This window comes from Pristis pectinata, chromosome 3, assembly GCF_009764475.1.
Source record: "Pristis pectinata isolate sPriPec2 chromosome 3, sPriPec2.1.pri, whole genome shotgun sequence".
NCBI classification, from domain to species: domain Eukaryota; kingdom Metazoa; phylum Chordata; class Chondrichthyes; order Rhinopristiformes; family Pristidae; genus Pristis; species Pristis pectinata.
The window spans coordinates 51,573,876-51,592,466 of NC_067407.1; the positions used below are offsets into that span (position 1 = coordinate 51,573,876).

The 18,591-nt window shown below is 40.6% G+C and overlaps 1 protein-coding gene across 2 annotated transcripts in view; it reads left to right on the plus strand.

Moving 5' to 3' along the window:
- dennd1b (DENN/MADD domain containing 1B) overlaps window positions 1-18,591 on the plus strand; it is a 239,983-nt gene that overhangs the window by 134,906 nt on the left and 86,486 nt on the right. The window contains exons 8-10 of one of the 2 annotated variants that reach the window (XM_052012640.1): window positions 8,898-8,954; window positions 12,585-12,638; window positions 14,558-14,668. In XM_052012640.1, the coding sequence (XP_051868600.1) occupies window positions 8,898-8,954; window positions 12,585-12,638; window positions 14,558-14,668 (222 nt within the window). The remainder of the gene's footprint in view (window positions 1-8,897; window positions 8,955-12,584; window positions 12,639-14,557; window positions 14,669-18,591) is intronic. The other variant, XM_052012641.1, reaches the window with a different exon arrangement.

Genomic DNA, 18,591 nt, shown 5'->3' on the forward strand with positions numbered 1-18,591 from the left:
GTCATTGAATACATTTAAGATAAACTTCTTGACGCAGAGTTCAAGATTGCCACCGGGTTGCAAAGGATGAGGTGAATTGGCAGCAGAGCCTAGAGGTTTGAAGTCTGATAGATTTATTGTTTGGACAAAGAATAAAAGAAGCTGGGAAACAGTAGAATGCATTCATCAAAGCAATCTTTTCACTGCATGTATTGAAAGGTGAGATGGAACAAAAAATTAAGTTCCATTGAATGCTCCTCAATAATATCAATATAATAAGATTGTGAGAGAACATGTTGAGAATTATGAGGTTTGACTGTCCAGACAGCAAACCATTTCCTGTTTCCTGTCCCTGGGCTCAAGATATGAGGCGTTTCACCTGATTTGAATGTGAGCAATGAGGAAACTGGAAGTAAAAGCTGAATTCAGGAAGAAATCTTTTCGGCAAGATTCTTGTACTTTCAGGGAACTATTAAGTTCCTTCAACTGGGTAATTCTCCGTGTACTGCAGGTTATGCTTTTGATGTAAATCGCCCTTGCTTGGTGCAAACGTTGTATCAGCCAAGTGGTTCACTAAGTAACTTGTCTCCAAGACAGAAGGTTGGAGGTTCGAATACTACTCTAGAGAATTGAGTTGAAAAATCTAGATTGACACTCCCATTCTGTGATGAAGAATTGCTTGTCAGTGTGGGTTGACATCTTTTGGATCGGATGTTAAACAGAAGTCTCATTTGACTCCACAGGTGGATGTGATAGATCCTATGGCACTATTTCAAAGAAGAGCAGAGGATATACCTCTGGTGCCCTGCTGAATATTTATCTCTCTGTCAACATCATTAAAACAGATGGACGGGTCATTACCACATTAAAAATGTATGGTCGTTTTAATTATTTCCAACTGTTGGAAATGGTGAAAAGGCCTTCTCACAGCAAGAGTCGCTGGAAGACCATCATGGCAATGTGTGGCCAGGGTCTTGGTTCCCACTGCCTATGGTCTCCCCACTCCTTGTAGAAGGGCCATGGCAGTGCATTTGGAGTCGCAATCATTTTGTGTGGCCACGTGAGAGACTGCAATACTCGGGCTGGGACTAATGCAATCCCACCTGATAGAAATACGTCTTTTATTTGATTTTTAAGTTTTATTTTGACGTGGGTCTCACCAGCATTAATTTTCATCCTTTCTCATTTCGAGCAGGATGTGTCAGGTTTTCTTCTTTGAATCTTTTCTGTTTAACATTCGATCCAAAATGTTATAACTCACTCTGAGCAGCAATTCTTCATCACGGCACTGGAGTGTCAACCTACATTATGAATTTGATTCTCTGGAGTAGGATTTGAACCTCCAGCCTTCTGTGGCAAGTTACTGCCTGCGCCACTTATCTGATGAAAAAAAATGTGCAGCAGGCAAGAGTGATTTGCATCAAAACATAACTTACAGTGCACAGAGAACTGTCAATTTAAAGGAACAGAACAGTTCTACACAAGTATTGGAGCCTTTGGTTCTTCCTGAAGTCTGCTTTTATTTCAGTTTCCTCATTGCTATCATTTAAATCATGTGAAACTCCTCACTTTTTGTAGCCATGGACAGGATACAGGAAATGGCTTGCTGTCTGGACAGTCAAATCTCATAATTCTGACCATGTTCTTACACAATCTTGCCATTATATTGGTATTATTAAGGAGCATTCTCAGGAACTTAACTTTTTGTTCCATCTCACCTTTCAATACATGCAGTGAAAAGATTGCTTTGATGAATACCTTCCACTTAATTATTTTTGAAACATCAACTCCTTCGCAGCTTCTTTTATTCCTTTCCTTAACAATCAACATTTCAGATTTAAAATCCCCAAGTTCACCTCATTCTTTGCAACCTGGTGGCAATCTTGTCCTCTGCGTCAATGTGTATTGAATGTGTACTCAAAGACTCGGTATCCAACATCTTTGGTACTGAGATTTCCAAAAATTGACAAGCTTCTGAGAGAACCAAATCATGTCCCCTCAAACTAATTTAGGTGACCCATTATTCTGAAGCAATGCACCCTGCTGCCAGACTCTCAGAATAGGCAACATTCTCACAGCATCTACTCTGTCAAGTGCCTCAGGATCTAGTAGTTCAGTAAGAGGACAGGGTCGATCTTGCCTTATCCCAGGAATCAATCCAGTGGATTTTTCTGCACTGCCTCCAAGTATATCCTTTCTTTAATGAGACCAAACTATACACATTATTCCACATGTTGTCTCAATCAAGTCACGCACAGCTGAAGCACAACTTCCCTCCACTTCATCTCATCACAATAAGGGGTTAAAATTCAATACATTTTCCAGGAATCTTGCTACATTCTGTTCTTATCTGTTGAAGAGCATGCAGATCCCTCTGTATAACATTCAATAATCTCACACTGTACAACTGCATGTCAAAGTAGGTCACTTCAGATGACTTTCTGAAAACAACTGCATTGGTGTAGGTTTGGAGTTAATTGTAGACCAGACTTGTGGGGGTAGTAGGCTACTGTTCCTGACTGGCATCAATGGATCAGTGTTCTTTTGAGATGGGAATCTGCTAGTTCTTTGTCATTGATTTCAGCTTTCTAATTTCAGCACTTTCTTTATCAAAGTGGAATTCATTTTTTCAGATTCCCACCAAGGAAACTGAGCAGGTGTCTCCTTGATTTTTAGCCCAGGGCTGTCAAGATTATTAGTTCAGTATCATATTTCCATACTTGTACACCAAGCAGAATGGTCAGTATCAAGTGTGGAATAGATTCTATTGTGAGCCCATGAGCTCTACTGGCAGGAAGGACAAGGGCAGGAAGAGCATGGGAATGCCACCACTTGCAAGTCTTCTTCATATCATATACCATCCTGGCTTGGAATTAGTCCTTCATTGCTGGTGTGCCTGAATCCTGGAACTCCCTCCCCAGGAGCACCGTGGTCATGCCTTCAACAGAAGCACTGCAGCTGTTCAAGAAGGTGGCTCACCAGCACTTTAACAGGGCAGTTAGAGATGGACAGTAAATGTTGGCTTTGTCATTGATGGCCAGATCCCAGAAAATGAATGAAAAAGCAATATCAACAGCAAAGAACAATAAAGGAAAGTCAGTCAAAGTCAAGTTTATTGTCATGTGCACAAATACATGTTTCCACAGGCGCAATGAAAAATTTACTTGCAGCAGCATCACAGGCACTTGGCATCATATAAGCAGCATTCACAAGAAAAACATAAAATAAACAAATTAAACACTTTTTACAAGAAACCACAATTAGAAGAAAAAATGAAGTCCACTTTAGTGTAAAATAGTAGTATAAAAGTGTGACGTATTAATATCCTGCAAAGAAAAATGGTTCAGGTGTTGTTTATCCTTATCTGACCACTCCATTTAAGTAATAAACAGCCATTTCCAGCTCAAAATTTAGTTCCTGGCAAGTAGTAATTTGAAATCTTTCAAAAAAAATTTCGAAGAAGCCTTCCATCTATTTGAATAATAGAAATCAGTCAATCTTTTGCTGTGAATGAAACCAGTAGAATCTGCATCTTTATAACAAATGGGGAATATCACCAAAGTGAATACAGGAAATAAGGTCAAGAAACAATTTAACGCATTTCTTGAGAGAATACATTGGGAGATTTGGTGAAGGGGGAGGAAGGTAAAATTGCTCATCAAAAATGAGGAAACTAGAATGAAGAACTGTGGCGAATATTCCAAAGAATTGGAGCCAGGATTAGGTGCAATCTGCTAACTGGATTCAAAATGAAATTGGGAAATTCCAAGTATTAATAACTACACTTCCAGAAGTGGGAGAGAATCAAATGAGGGGACTTAGTTACGTACATGATAAGGGGGGTGGTCATTTAAAACTGAGATGTGTAGGAACTTCTCCTCACAGAGGGTGGTGCATCTCTGAAAGTATCTGCACTGGGAGTTGTGGAGGGTTATATCACTGGAGGTATTTAAAGGGGGGTGGGGAGGGTAAATTTTTGTAAGGTCAGGAAATTGAGGGTTATGGGGAACTGCTACAGGTTGAGACCTTGGCAGATCGCGATTGTATTGAATGGTGGGGCAGGCTTGAGGGAACGTGCCCTATCCCTGCTCCTAGTTTTTTGTGTTCTTTTAATGTGTACAATACACTTAAAGGGAGATGAGTGGCAAGAGAAAAAAAAGGAGGATGTGACAGAAATGATCGTAAAAGATTCCGTCACGGCTCTTGAACACGAAAGTATTTTGGAGCTGCAGTAAGACAGAAATCATAGGACCAGAAAAGAATGGAAAAGGGTGCAATTCTTCCAAGTACTTCCAACTACCAGGCAGTGGATGCGAGTCAAACGTCTGTGGATGTTTAAATAATTGGGAACAGTGAGGTAAACAATATCAAGGTAGAAGTCAATTAAAGTAATCCATTTGGGCATATTTGAAAACATTTGAGGTGGGTGGGATGTTTGTTTTTGAATTGCTGCAGAGAGAAACAGAGACAATGGGCATAGTTCTACAGAACTTAGTGGCCCTACCAGGATTCTACCACATCTGGCTCCTACAATGTGTTAGCTCTGTAAATATTATCAGTTGCAAATGGAAGTGCAAAGTCATCAGGTGAGAGAGAAAGAAGTGATTAGAAATGACAAAATACTGCAGGTGCTGAAGACATGAAATGAAATCCTGGAAACGCTCTGGATCAGACATAACTTATAGAGAAAAGACAAAAAAAAGTCTTAGCTCACTTGTGTGGAAGGTTAAACATTTTCAATTTACTCTGGTAGTGTTTTTGGGCACCACATCACAACTTGCATTGATCAAATGCCTTTAATGTAATACACTCCATACTACTGTTTGTTTGTTGGAAAGCTAAATTCAATTACAGACTGGGAAAAAAAACCTTTCTCTTGACATAAAAGTAAAAGTTCCTACCATTTTTATAACTTCACTCTAGTTTTGTGAATATTCAGTAACTTCAAACCAGATGGGAAAAGATTTCCTTGATGCAACTGTGTGTGACCAGGAATTAAGTTGAGCTGTCACCGAACCTTGCCGCTGCCCACTGGCTGTGGCATCCTGACAGGGAATAGTCTACTCACAAGTGAAGTTATTCCAGTGAATGTTTGTTTCTTGGAAGGATTAGTGAATGTCCATTATCTCAAGCTGATATAGTATACAGGAAGCACCACTCATCCAGTTCATCTGCATTTACTCTGCACTCCTCAAATCTTCTGAGTCTTTATCCCTTTGTTGTAAATTCCCTAAAAGAGAGATCATCCTGCACATTGCTTGAATTTTTTTTTTGCATCGAAATGGACAAGGATCCCAAAACATAATGAGAGTAAAGGAACTATGGAAGGGGTAAAAGAAATATTAAGGTGTGAATGTGACAGAAAAATGAGTGAAAGAAGAAGAGGAAAAGAAAGTGGGAGAGAAAAGGCAAGCATCATGCATAGGCTCACATGCTTGGAGTTCTGATTCTGTCTCTCTGGTTGTATGATTGTTGCAGAGTAAAGGAGCATCTTTGATGCAAATGGGGGAAGAGTTTGGGAGAGGGGGGCTGATCTGAGAGGTTTAAAGAATCTTGCAATCAAAAAACAAGGAAGAGTCAAATCGTTGTACTTCAAAGACTTGTGTTGACAGATGGGTGTTGCAAAACTGCCAGGCAGCACTGGGAAGCCCTACTTGCTGTTGATTTTCCAGGCCGTTGTGTTTTGAAAGTCTCAGCGGTTTCACACTAGGCTTCTAAGTGGTTTCATCAGAGCAAAGCACTGGGAATCTGATATTAACAGCCCAATATGAAACTTCCTGTGTAGAGAGAAAGGGACATGGGAAGACAGCATGCGTGAGGATAGTAGAAATTTAGACATCCAGGAGAAGAAATAGTTGCAAAGATTTCAGAAATGAAAAGTGAATGGAAGAGTTGTAGCAAACAGCAAGGAACAGGAAATGTAAAAATGAGCAATATGGAGCAATTTTGACTGGGGGGGGAGAAAGATTGCTGGACAACTCAAGGAAGCAAGTTGCATTTAAAAGAAAAATGAACTGTCTACAAGAGGATAGCAATTTTGAATAAAATCCTGCTGCAAATAAATGCAAAAATTAAATGCATAATTTCAGCTGTTCAGCTTAAAGTGGCAGGTTTGAGAGAATGTCAGAACTGTCTGTGATGTGGGGTGGAATAGAAATGGTTGATCCAGACCTCCGGAAAGTTGTAGTGTGGAAATCACTTGCACATCATATTAATAAAGCTTACAGTTTGGTCTTGTATGGGTTTGTTAAATTCAGATATTATAATGCAAAACATTTCCAATATTGTTGTTCTTTTGGTAAAGTGACACAATTTGTTTTGTACAAATATCCTCAAATTTATTCTCTTCTTTCAATGTTTCTTTTTCCTGTGTTATGGTTTCAGAGTTTCCTTATTTAATTTTTTTAATATAATTTTGCCAATTTGCAACAAAATTGCAGACTTCTCCTGAACTATGTTTCCGAGAGGGTTTCATTTGACCTCCAGTATCTCAGCATATTGAGTGTTCTCAGTTTTCCATTTGTGATACTGTTGGGAATGTCGCGAGATGTTGATGCAACTCTTCAACATTGCACATTGGATAGCAATAATGGATCATTTCCTCTGTTTCTAATGTATAACAATAGAAATTTTATTCAATTTTCTGGTCCTGACTAACATGGTTAATAAAGAAAAGCTTCACCCAGTACAAAGGAGAAATTCTCTCTCTCTCTGCACCCCATTTTTTATGCTTTCCTTTCCTCCCCCTTTCCTTTTTCTCCACAGATGCTGCATAACCATTTGAATTCCTCCAGCAGTTTGTTTTTTGATCCAGATTCCAGCATCTGCAGTCTCTTGTGTCTCCAAACTTTGTATTTGCTTTACCATCCTGGGCTAACATCAGCAAATATAATCATAGTCTGCCTTCCTAAGGCAGGTAAAGGACAATGCAGTCACAAATAAACTCAGAGGAGGTTCATTTAAATTTGCTGACTATGGTAAATCCTGGTTGTAAAATTCTGTTATTAGTTGTGCAGGTTTGACCTTGGTTAACAGTTTCATGTTATTCCATGAAAACCAATAAACCGTATATTTTATAGCACTGAAGTGCAACATTTTTGGCGCAACATTTTTGGCACAACATTGTGGGCCGAAGGGCCCTTGCTGTGCTATACTGTTCTAAGAAGCATTAGTCTTGTTGGACTTCCACTCTGATGTAAACTTTTTGCCACTTTGGGACATTCATACAGTTCTATGCATTATCCTCATATATGAGCGCTAACCTATTTGTGACCTCAGCCACTCCTATACTGCTGTAGCACCCATCACTTGTCCTGGCCACCAATGACCTCCTAAGCTCACTGACCTGCACGTCCTCCCTGTCTGCCAACACGTTTAGTTTAAAATTCTCCATGTTGATCTTCAAATCCATCCTCTGCTTCACCCAAGGGCCTGGTTTCCTGGCCCAAGCCTGATGAGACCTTCCTAATATCTGTTGGATTCAGATTAGGTGTGCTTTGAAGGAGAATTTTAAGTCCAGGGCTCAGGTCAGATTGGGTCAGCTTGAAAAGTAACTAATTTTCCAGTATTGAATTTCGCTGGTCGGTGGAGATGTGTGTGCTGAATGCAGGGTGCCCTGGTGAGCTGAGAAGGAATACACAGGAACAGAAACCAGAAGGCAGCCCTGAACCAGAGGACAGGTTAGGACAATGGCTGGCAGCAAAGCCCACTCAACATTGCTGAAATAGTGAAGGCCAGAATCGGACCTGCAGCTGTTCCCTCAAGCAGGTTTCCCAACTCCAGTCTGACAGGATCTGACTCTCAGGTTCAGGTTGGGTATCAGAAAAAAAAGATCATAAATTTTCTGGCTCAACTGGTCCTGGTGCTTGACTGTGATAAAACCACTTGGAAGCTCAATGTGAAACTACTGAGACTTTTAAGACTAATTTAGGTGGAGAACTTCAGAGAACACAGTAAAGACAACTGGTCTGCCCGTTCTTTATGGAGCAAGCAATGTGCATAAAATGCCAGAATGCAAACATATAGAAGCAGGAGTAGGCATTCTGCCCCTAATGCCTGCTTAAAGTTCAGTCTCGATGTGGCTCTATAGATGTACCCGGTTGCCAAGTTATTACAAACAATTTGTTATATGGGGATATGCTATAGTTGTGTTAAATGATGTACAAAACTAGCTGCTGTCTTCCTTCCTTCCCTTCTCTCACTGCTATTATTCCTGTTTGGTCCACTGGAAAGGATAGATCAATATTTCCAGTTGCCAGTCTGGGAAAGCTGCCTCAAGTGTGTATTTGCTGAGCATCCTACTTCCTTGATGATTATTATTAAAGTGTATTAAACCCATGGCTGGGCTACTCTTACAACTCAGGGTTTGGATGACGTGTTCAGAACATGTAATTGGGGGAAACCAGCAGCAGAGCATTGATCTGCTAATATACAGACTCAATAATGAAACAGCCACATGCAGTTTGGTTACCCTTAAAACTTAAATAATTTGATGAGAATTAATTGAAAGGAAAGAAAACTTACAAATGAATAGAAGTGTCTCACATAAATAGATCAGTGGGAAGATTTGTCAAAGTTTCGTTTTTCTAATGTATTGAATTATGTGAACTAACCAAATAACTATTCATGAATTGAAGCACTATGGATTTTTTTTTATATGCACTGAATAATACTTTGAAATTAAATGAATGCCATTGTATGGATTAAACCCAAGGAAAGATTGAAATCTAGTTCCGTAAATGGTGTCAGATTAGGCAATTTTAGATCTTACAAAAGAGAGATGGAATGAATGCAGAGAAGGAAGGAGGAGATCTGTGTCTATCCTGAATACCATCAGAAGTGGTATGGAGCTGTTTAAGTTTGACTCTACCAGCTCATCAAATGTGAAAAATGCTGAATTCTTTTTTCATATGTACAAGAATGAACAGGTATGCATTAGAAGTGGACAACTGAAAAATATGCCAAAGCAGGCTTTGGTGAGTTTAAAGCTTGAGAGTCATCCTTAAAATAATCTACCAAATTAAATGTCAATCAGTGTTTGGGCAATAATTTGTTAATTTACGACAAATAACTTGGCCTGCCTTATAGAAAATTTCAGTGCATGTCTGGTAATAGGGGCTTGATCTATCGTATTATTTTAGGAAAACTGTCAACATATCCTTAATTCAAATGTGATTGCTCACCAGAAAATATTGGACTAAGGAAACTATGTTCTCACTACATCTTTGTCGCTATTTTTGGATGTTCTTTGATTAATGCTGCCAATTGGAAATCCTCCTGCAGCTTTATTTTAAATTGTTGTTGTTTCTTCGGTTGAACAACTAAAAATTTGTAATGAAACACCAACTCTATTTTAATCAAGCATTTGGTATCAACTGAAAATTTTTTAAAAATATTGCCAGTCTGTTTATTGCATGTTATTGGAATGACCATTTCCTCAACTTAAAAAAGCTCAGAAGGATGCCCTTTTGGTAGGCTGACTAACAAAAGAATTGCTGTCATTTTCAATATTCATAGCTTTGGCACTGGGTCTACTTGATTTATAATCATTAATGAGTTTTTTCAGTGATGATCAGCTTCATTGCACTCTTCCATTTTGCCGCTTTTTCAGTTGTAATTGAAAACAGAGTTGAAATAATTGGTGTTCGTTATTCTTACAGGTGCATGAATTAAGGGACTGTAATAAATGACTGTATTACCTACCAGCAGCAGTGCTGACACTAGCTCTGATCTTGTATATGCAAGTTTAAATGTGAGATGCAGAGTGAGAGCAGGAGTATCTGAGATTAAGTTTGAATGGAAGCTGAGAGAGTGGAAAGTCATTGAGTATAGAAGCGGCTACTGAAATTCAGCTCCATCAAAGCTAACTAAGGCAGATTTCAGAAGAGTACGGTCCTGAATTAAATGTGCACTTTTTTTTTTGCAAATAACCTGAGGGTAAATTTCTACCCCTAGGTGTGTTTTGTTTATCAGGGTAAGCAACCCACAACTTTGTCTAAGATCTGAAGTTGGTGCAAAAATGACAACAATCTATTTCAAATTAATATAGCAAAGCTTCTAAAAGAAGCCTGTTGCGTGAAGGTCAGAGTCGTGAACAGATTGGAGCATTGATCTTGTGAATCATTTGCCACAAGATGTGCAAATTGTAAAAGCTGTTTACATCAGCCAATAGCAGATCCTGGGTTATATTAATGAATGGAAGATGCTGTGGGGAATTCAATTGTCAACCTTTTAATTTTGGTGCATGTGATTATGACACTTAGTAGAGCTGATTTGTGTGATTCATGTATTTTTGGTGAAGAGAGTTTCATGGTTTTGTTGATGGTAAGTGTACCATGGTGTTGGGTGTTGTACATAGCAAAACCTACGTAAATTTGACCTATAAACCCAAACTATTCAACATCCAAAGCCATGTTCATACTGCTTATGTGATAATTATCAACTTCCTGCATGCAATCACCCTATTTTTGTTCCATAAACCAAATTCAGAGTTGTAGGATTTGCAGTATTTTGCAATATAATACAAAATGCTGGAAATACTCAGTGCTCAGCAACATCTGTTGAGAAAGACAACTTAACTATGATACTGCTTCACCTGTTGAGCATTTCTGATACTTTCTGATCTATTTTTAAAGGTGCTTATGCTTTGCTATAGTTCTTCTTAATAAATCTGGCAGGAATAATTATTTAATTAAAAAAAAAATTCAGATAATTCTGGCTTTCGTTCATCTGCAGTCAACTTTTCGTTGATCTGCAGTTAACATGCATTGAAACCAAGAGAGTGGCATAGCAAAGATTTCAGTTGCAGGAGTTAGTCAAGCGCACACTGCTCAATCCTTGGAGGACACTACACTGGGACTGCATGTGTTGCAGAGGTCACCACTTCTTACACCTTCCTGCACTCTCACCGATTTCCACTAAAATATTTCAAGAAATTGAAAATTAAGCCAATGGTAGTTTTGCAGCAATTTTTTCCCACGTTAATTGAAAAAATATGCCAGCATTGATGTGGTGGTGTGAATCACATCTTGGCCCAAAAGCAAATCATGCATTGAAAATTTAGCCGACAAGCTGTTTTCTTTCTATTATCCAACTTTGGTGTCAGATTTAATTTTAGGATGACCACCTATTTGCTTTTTTGGTCAAACCAAAGAAGTCCTGTCCTAGACCACTGCAGTTTAACTGCAGGCTGCATTATCCCATTGACCCCCCAAAGCCTGACAGATATTTTCCTCTGGCGGCTGGCTGAAGAACATGGCGGTGGAAGGGAGCATGGTCCTGGAGGTATAACAGAGGGTTTGCTTTGAACTGTCATTCCCTGTTTGGAGGTAGTATGAGGTTAAATTCTACGGTATGTAAGAGAATGGTGGAGGGGACAGGGTTAATGGGTGGGATTTTGAAAGGTGCTTGCATTGATAAAGGAGTGAGGTTAAATTGGGCAGGTTCACAATTAAACTGAAAAAGCCTCTGTTTTGGTAAGCTCCCACACTCCATTATTTTTCAACCAGTCTGTAGTCTTCAACTCAAATGATCAATACGTTCTCCTTCGCCCTCGTCCAACAGGCTGAACCTGCGCTTGTTTGTTCTTTATTTAATCATGACCAGAGACTCACCTGCAGTGATTCATTTTGCTACTCCTTCACTGTCATTTCTGGAGATCCCTAAAGGTTCAGCCTTGACCACCTTGTATTTGAGGAAGTATCTGCTCTTGATACTGTGGTGTACTCTCCAAGACCTCCTGTGGACCACGCCCAGGTCTCAGATTTGTCATTATGCTTCCCTAAATAAGGGAAGACCGAAGCATTGCCTTCGATCTCACACTCACAGAGCTGATTTGTCATCTTCACTTATGCTCCGTCACTAAAGCTACCTGCTTCCAACTTGTACTGTTGCCTGCGTTCACCCCCTACTTCAGCTTAGCAGCTGTTAGAACACTCCTCCATGCTTCTGTTGTCTCCAGACCTATTCCACTACTCCCTCAGCCAGTCTCGCAGCATCTACCCTACAGAACCTACTGCTCATCCAAAATTCTGATTTGCTCCAAATTTCATTCAATAAAAATGAGTGCTTGCTGACCTACTCTGACTCCTGCTCCAATAAGACCTCTGTTTTAAACTCGTCATTCTTCTTTACAAATCCCTCAGTGGCCTCAACTTTTCCATCCCAAAATTCTCTGCAACACCCAGTCCTCTGAGTCTTCTGAACTCTGGGCCCTCCAGTTCTGACATCCTAATTTTAATTGCTCCATCATTTGCACCCAGTGTTTTCATTAACTCAAGGCTCTGGAATTCCCTCTAAAAATTCTCTGCCTTTCTCCCACTCTCTCCTCCTTTACAATGCACTTTAGAACCTCCAATTTAATCCATCCTAGTATCTCTCCCTCTGGCTTGGCATAAAATTTTGTTTATGGTTCATTTGATTAAACCTCTGCTATGCACTTTGGGAAGTTTTGTTGTTTTGGTGATGCTAAGTTAAAACAAATTGTCACAGATAAGAGAAGTTTTTGTTAATCGATGCATATTTGGAGTCAGTTTCATATTTTCTTTCCTTGATTTCCTTAGGCTTAGGTGCAGTTTGAGTAATAGTGTATCTTTTTCTTCATGTAGCATTCATACTTCATCACCCCTGATACAAGTGGACTGCCTACAATACCTGAAAGTGTAAGTACTATAAGTACAAGAGCAAGGTTTACTTCTCTGGTTTCACATTTTGTGGCAGGGTATCCTGGTTACTTTTCACAACAGCTCGTAATGTAAAAACATTATAAATTACATGCTAGTGATTGAGAGTTAACTTTTATAAATGCGATTCACACAATTGCCACACGCTTATCTGTCTATCTTTTGGGCATAATGTCTGAAATATAACAAACCTAAAATGGTTAGTAAAATGTTTTCATGTGCTTCTAAAGCAAAATTAATCAAACTTTACAAATGTTAAATCAAATTTAAGACAGTTCTCTGTTCAAGTAGGTAGCTTGTTGGATATGGTTTGAATTTAATAATTTTTTGTTCACCATGCGCACACGTTACATTAGATTTGATCTAATTGAATTGCGAGGTGTGGAAAAACTAGTCGTGTGGAAAGTCAGAGGAATGTGCAGTTTAGCCTCATTAGGAATTTAATGCAGTTGGACAAGAGTTTCGACTTAATCTAAGAGTGAAGCATGTATGCAGCAAGTAAGCCAGACTGGGCTCTAAGAAGATGTTCGTTCATTGTGAGTTCTTGATTAATCTACAAAAAAAAATTCAATTTAGCTGAAATGCTGAGGGACAAACTCGCCTGCTAAAACTGCAGTTTTGATTCAGTTAGGAAGTGCAGAAGATTTGATGATACCCTGGTTTTAGTCTCTGCCATTGGAATGAAACCAGGAGGAATGATTTTGTGGCTTTCACAAAGGCGTGCACAATAGATGCCCCCAAATGCAACTTTCTCCAATAACCATAACATATAATGGCTAGCCATCTGAAAGTTGTTCACCAGAGGTGGATATCACCGGCAAGGCTGGCATTTATTTTCCATCCCTAATTGCTCCTAAACTGGCCTGCTGGGCTATATCGTAGGGAAGTTAAGAATCATCAAATGGTGGGTTTGGAGTTGCAAAAAGGCCAGACCTGCTGAAGATGTAAGATATTCTTCCCTAAAAGACACTTGGGAATCTGAAGGGTTTTTGATGACAATCCAGTAGTTTCACCATTTCTGATGTTAGCTGGTTATTGTTTCAGATTTTTTTTAATTACCTGAACTAAAATCCTTCGTTCCCATGGTGAGATGCTGTTCCATGTTCGAGTCAATGGTGCAGACCTCTGGCGATTGTAGCTGTATTATAAATGGTTAGGCTGCACTTTGCATTTCTGGTCTCCACACCACAGGAAGGATGTGGTTGCGCTGGAGAGAATGCAGAGGAGATTCACCAGGATGTTACCCGAATTTCAAGACTTATGGGGACAGGCTTGTTTTCCCTGGAACGAAGGAGGCTGAGAGGTGACCTGACAGAAATGTATAAGATTATGAGAGGTATAGACAGTCAACATTTTTTTCCCATTGTAGGAGTATCAAAAACAACAGAGCATAGGTTTAAGGTGAGAGGTAAAATTTAAAGAGGATTTTGGGGGTAAGTTTATTACACAGTGGGTGATATCTAGAATGCTCTGCCAGATGAGATGGTGGAATCAGATGCATTTAGTACATTTACGAGGCATTTAGACAGACACTTAAATAAGCAAGGCATAGAAGAACGTGGTCTTAATGTGGGCAAATGGGGTTAGTGCAGATGGGCAAAAAGGTCAGCGTGGATGTGATGGGCTGAAGGGCCTGTTTATGTTCTGTACAACTTCATGACTCCATAACTCTGTGGATTCAGAAAGAATATTTTGTGGCTTTACTTTTGTAATAAAAGATGAACTTAAAACGAATGCAAATGTTTTTTGTTTATAAATATTAAGCAGTATTTAATCGAAGCTTATTTGACTATAAAAAAAGGTTCCAACATTTTTAATTCAAGCAGTAGGATATTCAAATACAGCTTTGTCTTACATTACAGAATTTGCTTATAATCAATTTTGCATTTATATTGCAGAGAAATATGACAGAGTATTTTGTTGCTGTGAGTGTCAACAATATGTTGCAACTTTATGCCAGTATGCTGCATGAACGACGCATTATCATTACCTCCAGTAAACTTAGCACTGTGAGTACTTGTGTCACTTAATGGGAAACGGGATTTTGTTTAAAAACATTGCAGCTTTTTACCTCAAAGGAAACTGCACACAGAAGATTTATCCCTCACTATCATTACTGGACAATGTCAAAGAGAGTTGGCTTTGATTGACTTTTGTATGTAAAAAAAAAAGTTCAAGCTATACAAAGTCTTTTGAGCCATATTCAGATAAATTAATTACTGCGAGTTATTGGGAGATAAGAGCTTTTTGGCTCTGCAGATCTCATTTAACTGTCTTGTCAATGTACAAGATTCCTTAGGGCCTTTGTGTTCTTTATTATCACTTGGGGCTTATACTGACAAGGCTACTTGAAAAAAAGCAAAAGGCCATGATAATAATGGTTACATCAAGCAGTAATAAGTAAGTTCATTTCAGCTTCTGTGTAGCAGCTTGGGAAGATGTAATAATGCTATTTTTGAATAAGGCTTCCAGTGCTTTGTGGCTGAAGAGGAGCTATTTCTGTGATGTTTCAAGGCTTTGCACTCAGATGATGGGGCCAAGTATTCTGAATGCCTGTTTATAGTGCTTAGGTAATTCAAAGACTGCTATTGCTCATCAACCAAAATAATCAGGCCTTCTGCACCAGATATGCCATGTGCTTTATTAACAGTACTTTATTCGACATGCTGTAAGAAATGGTGCAGTTGTCTTCACAAATGAGTGAAGTTCCAGACTAGTAATGCTCCATTGAATGTCTCCAACAGCATCCTACAGGGGATGATGACCAACATTTAGTAATGGTTGAAATAGACCTAATATCAATGGCACCCAAAATACTGTCATTTGTAGATTGAAACTGATTGACCTCAATACCAGTTTATTTTCAGGGATTTTATTTTACAACAGATGGGCATTGAATCCTCCCCACTTTCTCAGGCCTATTAGTAATTACTCAATTTTTAAAATCCATTCATAGCTAGTCGCTGATGCACTGACACTCCAGTAAGTAATTAATAATATGGAGACTGGAGGAACTTCTGCTCACAATTGATGAGCTGGAGTCGCAGCTTCGAACACTGCGGTGCCTCAGGGAGGGAGAGAGTTATGTAGATACTGTGCATCAGGAGACAGTCACCCACCCCTTAGAGCAGGTACTTCTAGGGTTCAGGAAGAGGATAGAAGGGTGACTGTCAGGGGAAAGAAAAAGAAAAAGAAAGGGAACAGGCAAACAGTGCAGAGGACCCCAGAGGTTGTTCCCCTCAGTAACAGGTTTTCTGCTTTGGAAGCAGTTTGGAAGCTTTGGATGACCTGCAGGGATCAAGCAGCAGTAGCCATGTCTCTGGCACTGGGACTGGTCCTGCTGCTTAGAAGGGAAGGGAGGAGAAGAGGAGGGCAGTAGTGATAGGGGACTCGATAGTCAGGGAAACAGATAGGAGATTCTGTGGAAGTGAGCATGAATCCCGGATGGTATATTGTCTCCCAGGTGCCAGGGTCCAGGATGTCTCTGATCGGGTCCACAGTGGGAGGGAGAACAGCCAGAAGTCGTGGTACATGTTGGTACCAACGACATAGGTAGGAAGAGGGAAGAGGTCCTGAAAAGTGAGTTTAGGGAGCTAGGTGAAAGGCTGAAGAACAGGACCTCAAGGGTAGCAATCTCAGGATTGCTGCCAGTGCTATATGATAGTGAAGGTAAGAATAGGAGGAGATGGCAGATGAATGCGTGGCTGAGGAGTTGTGCAGGAGGGAAGGTTTTAGATTTGTGGATCATTGGGATCTCTTCTGGGGAAGGTGGGACCTGTACAGAGAGGACTGGTTACACCTGAACCCGAGGGGGGCCAATATTGCAGGCAGGTTTGCTAGGGTGGTTCAGGAGGGTTTAAACTAGTTTGCGAGGGGGATGGGGACCAGAGGGGTAGGTCAGAGGAAGGAGTGGATGAGGAAAAGTCAGATCTAGCATGTAGAGAGGCTTTGAGGAAGGAGAAGCAGACTACAGAGTATAAAAGTAGAAAGGTGGATGGACGAAAGTGCATTTACTTAAATGCAAGAACTATCAGGAATAAGAGTGATGAACTGAGAGCTTGGATAAGCACTTGGGACTATGATATTGTGGCTCTTGCAGAGACTTGGCTGTCACCAGGGCAGGAATGGATATTGAATATTCCTGGATTTCAGTGTTTTAAAAGGGATAGGGAGGGGGGCAGAAGAGGAGGAGGGGTGGCGTTACTGGTCAGGGACACTATTATAGCTGGAGAATGGGTGGATAATGTAGAAGGATCCTCTCTAGAGTCAGTATGGGTGGAAGTTAGGAAAAAGAAAGGAGCAGTTACTCTACTGGGAGTACTCTGTAGGCCCCCCAGTAGCATCAGGGATACTGAGGAGCAGATTGGGAGGCAGATTTTGGAAAGGTGCAAGAATAACAGGGTTGTTATCATGGGAGACTTCAACTTCCCAAATACTGATTGGCACCTGCTTAGTGCCAAAGGTGTAGATGGGGCGGAGTTTGTTAAGTGTGTCCAGGACGGATTCCTGTCCCAGTATGTTGACAGGCTGACAAGAGGGAATGCCATATTAGATCTAGTATTAGGTAACGAACCGGGTCAGGTGACAGATCTCTTGGTGGGTGAGCATTTGGGGGACAGTGACCACCGGTCCCTAACCTTTAGCATTGTCATGGGCAAGGATAGGAGCAGAGAGGACCAGAAGATATTTAATTGGGGAAGGGCAAATTATGAGGCTATAAGGCTGGAACTTGGGAGTGTAAATTGGGATGACACTTTGGAAGGGAAATGTACTATGGAGATGTGGTCGTTGTTCAGGGATCTCTTGCAGGATGTTAGGGATAAATTTGTCCTGGTGAGGCAGAGAAAGAATGGCAGGGTGAAGGAACCATGGGTGACGAGAGGTGGAACAACTAGTTAGGAGGAAGAAGGCAGCATATACATAAGGTGTAGGCAGCAAGGATCAGATAGGGCTCAGGAGGAATATAGGATAGCAAGGAAGGAACTTAAGAAGGGGCTGAGGAGAGCAAGAAGGGGATATGAAAAGGCCTTGGTGAGTAGGGTTAAGGAAAATCCCAAGGCTTTTTTCATGTACGTGAAGAGCAGAAGGATGATGAGAGTAAAGGTAGGACCAATTTAGAGACAAAGGTGGGAGGATGTGCCTGGAAGCTGTGGAAGTGTCTTGATGATGCAGAGGACAGTGTTGGTAAGGATAATGTTCTAGAGCAGATGATGTGTTGGAGCTGTTAGAAAGTATTAGGACAGATAAGTCCCCAGGGCCTGACGGGATATTCCCCAGGCTGCTCCGCGAGGTGAGGGAGGAGATTGCTGAACCGTTGGCTAGGATCTTTGAGTCCTCGTTGTCCACGGGAATGGTACCGGAGGATTGGAGGGTGGCAAATGTTGTCCCCTTATTCAAAAAAGGTAGTAGGGATAGTCCAGGGAATTACAGACCAGTGAGCCTTACGTCTGTGGTGGGTAAGCTGTTGGAAAGGATTCTTAGAGATAGGATCTATGAGCATTTAGAGAATCATGGACTGATTAGGGACAGGCAGCATGGATTTGTGAAGGGAAGATCATGTCTCACAAGCCTGATAGGGTTCTTTGAGGAGGTGACCAGGAAGATTGATGAGGGTAGTGTAGTAGATGTGGTCTACATGGATTTTACTAAGGTATTTGACAAGGTTCCACATGGTAGGCTTCTTCAGAAGGTCAGAGGGCATGGGATCCAGGGACGCTTGGGCGAGTGGATTCAGAATTGGCTTGTCTGTAGAAAGCAGAGGGTTGTGGTGGAGGGGGTGCATTCAGATTGGAGGGCTGTGACTAGTGGTGTCCCACAAGGGTCGGTTCTGGGACCTCTACTTTTCGTGATAGTTATTAATGACTTGGATGAGGGGGTGGAAGGGTGGGTTAGCAAGTTTGCAGACGACACAAAGGTCAGAGGTGTTGTGGAT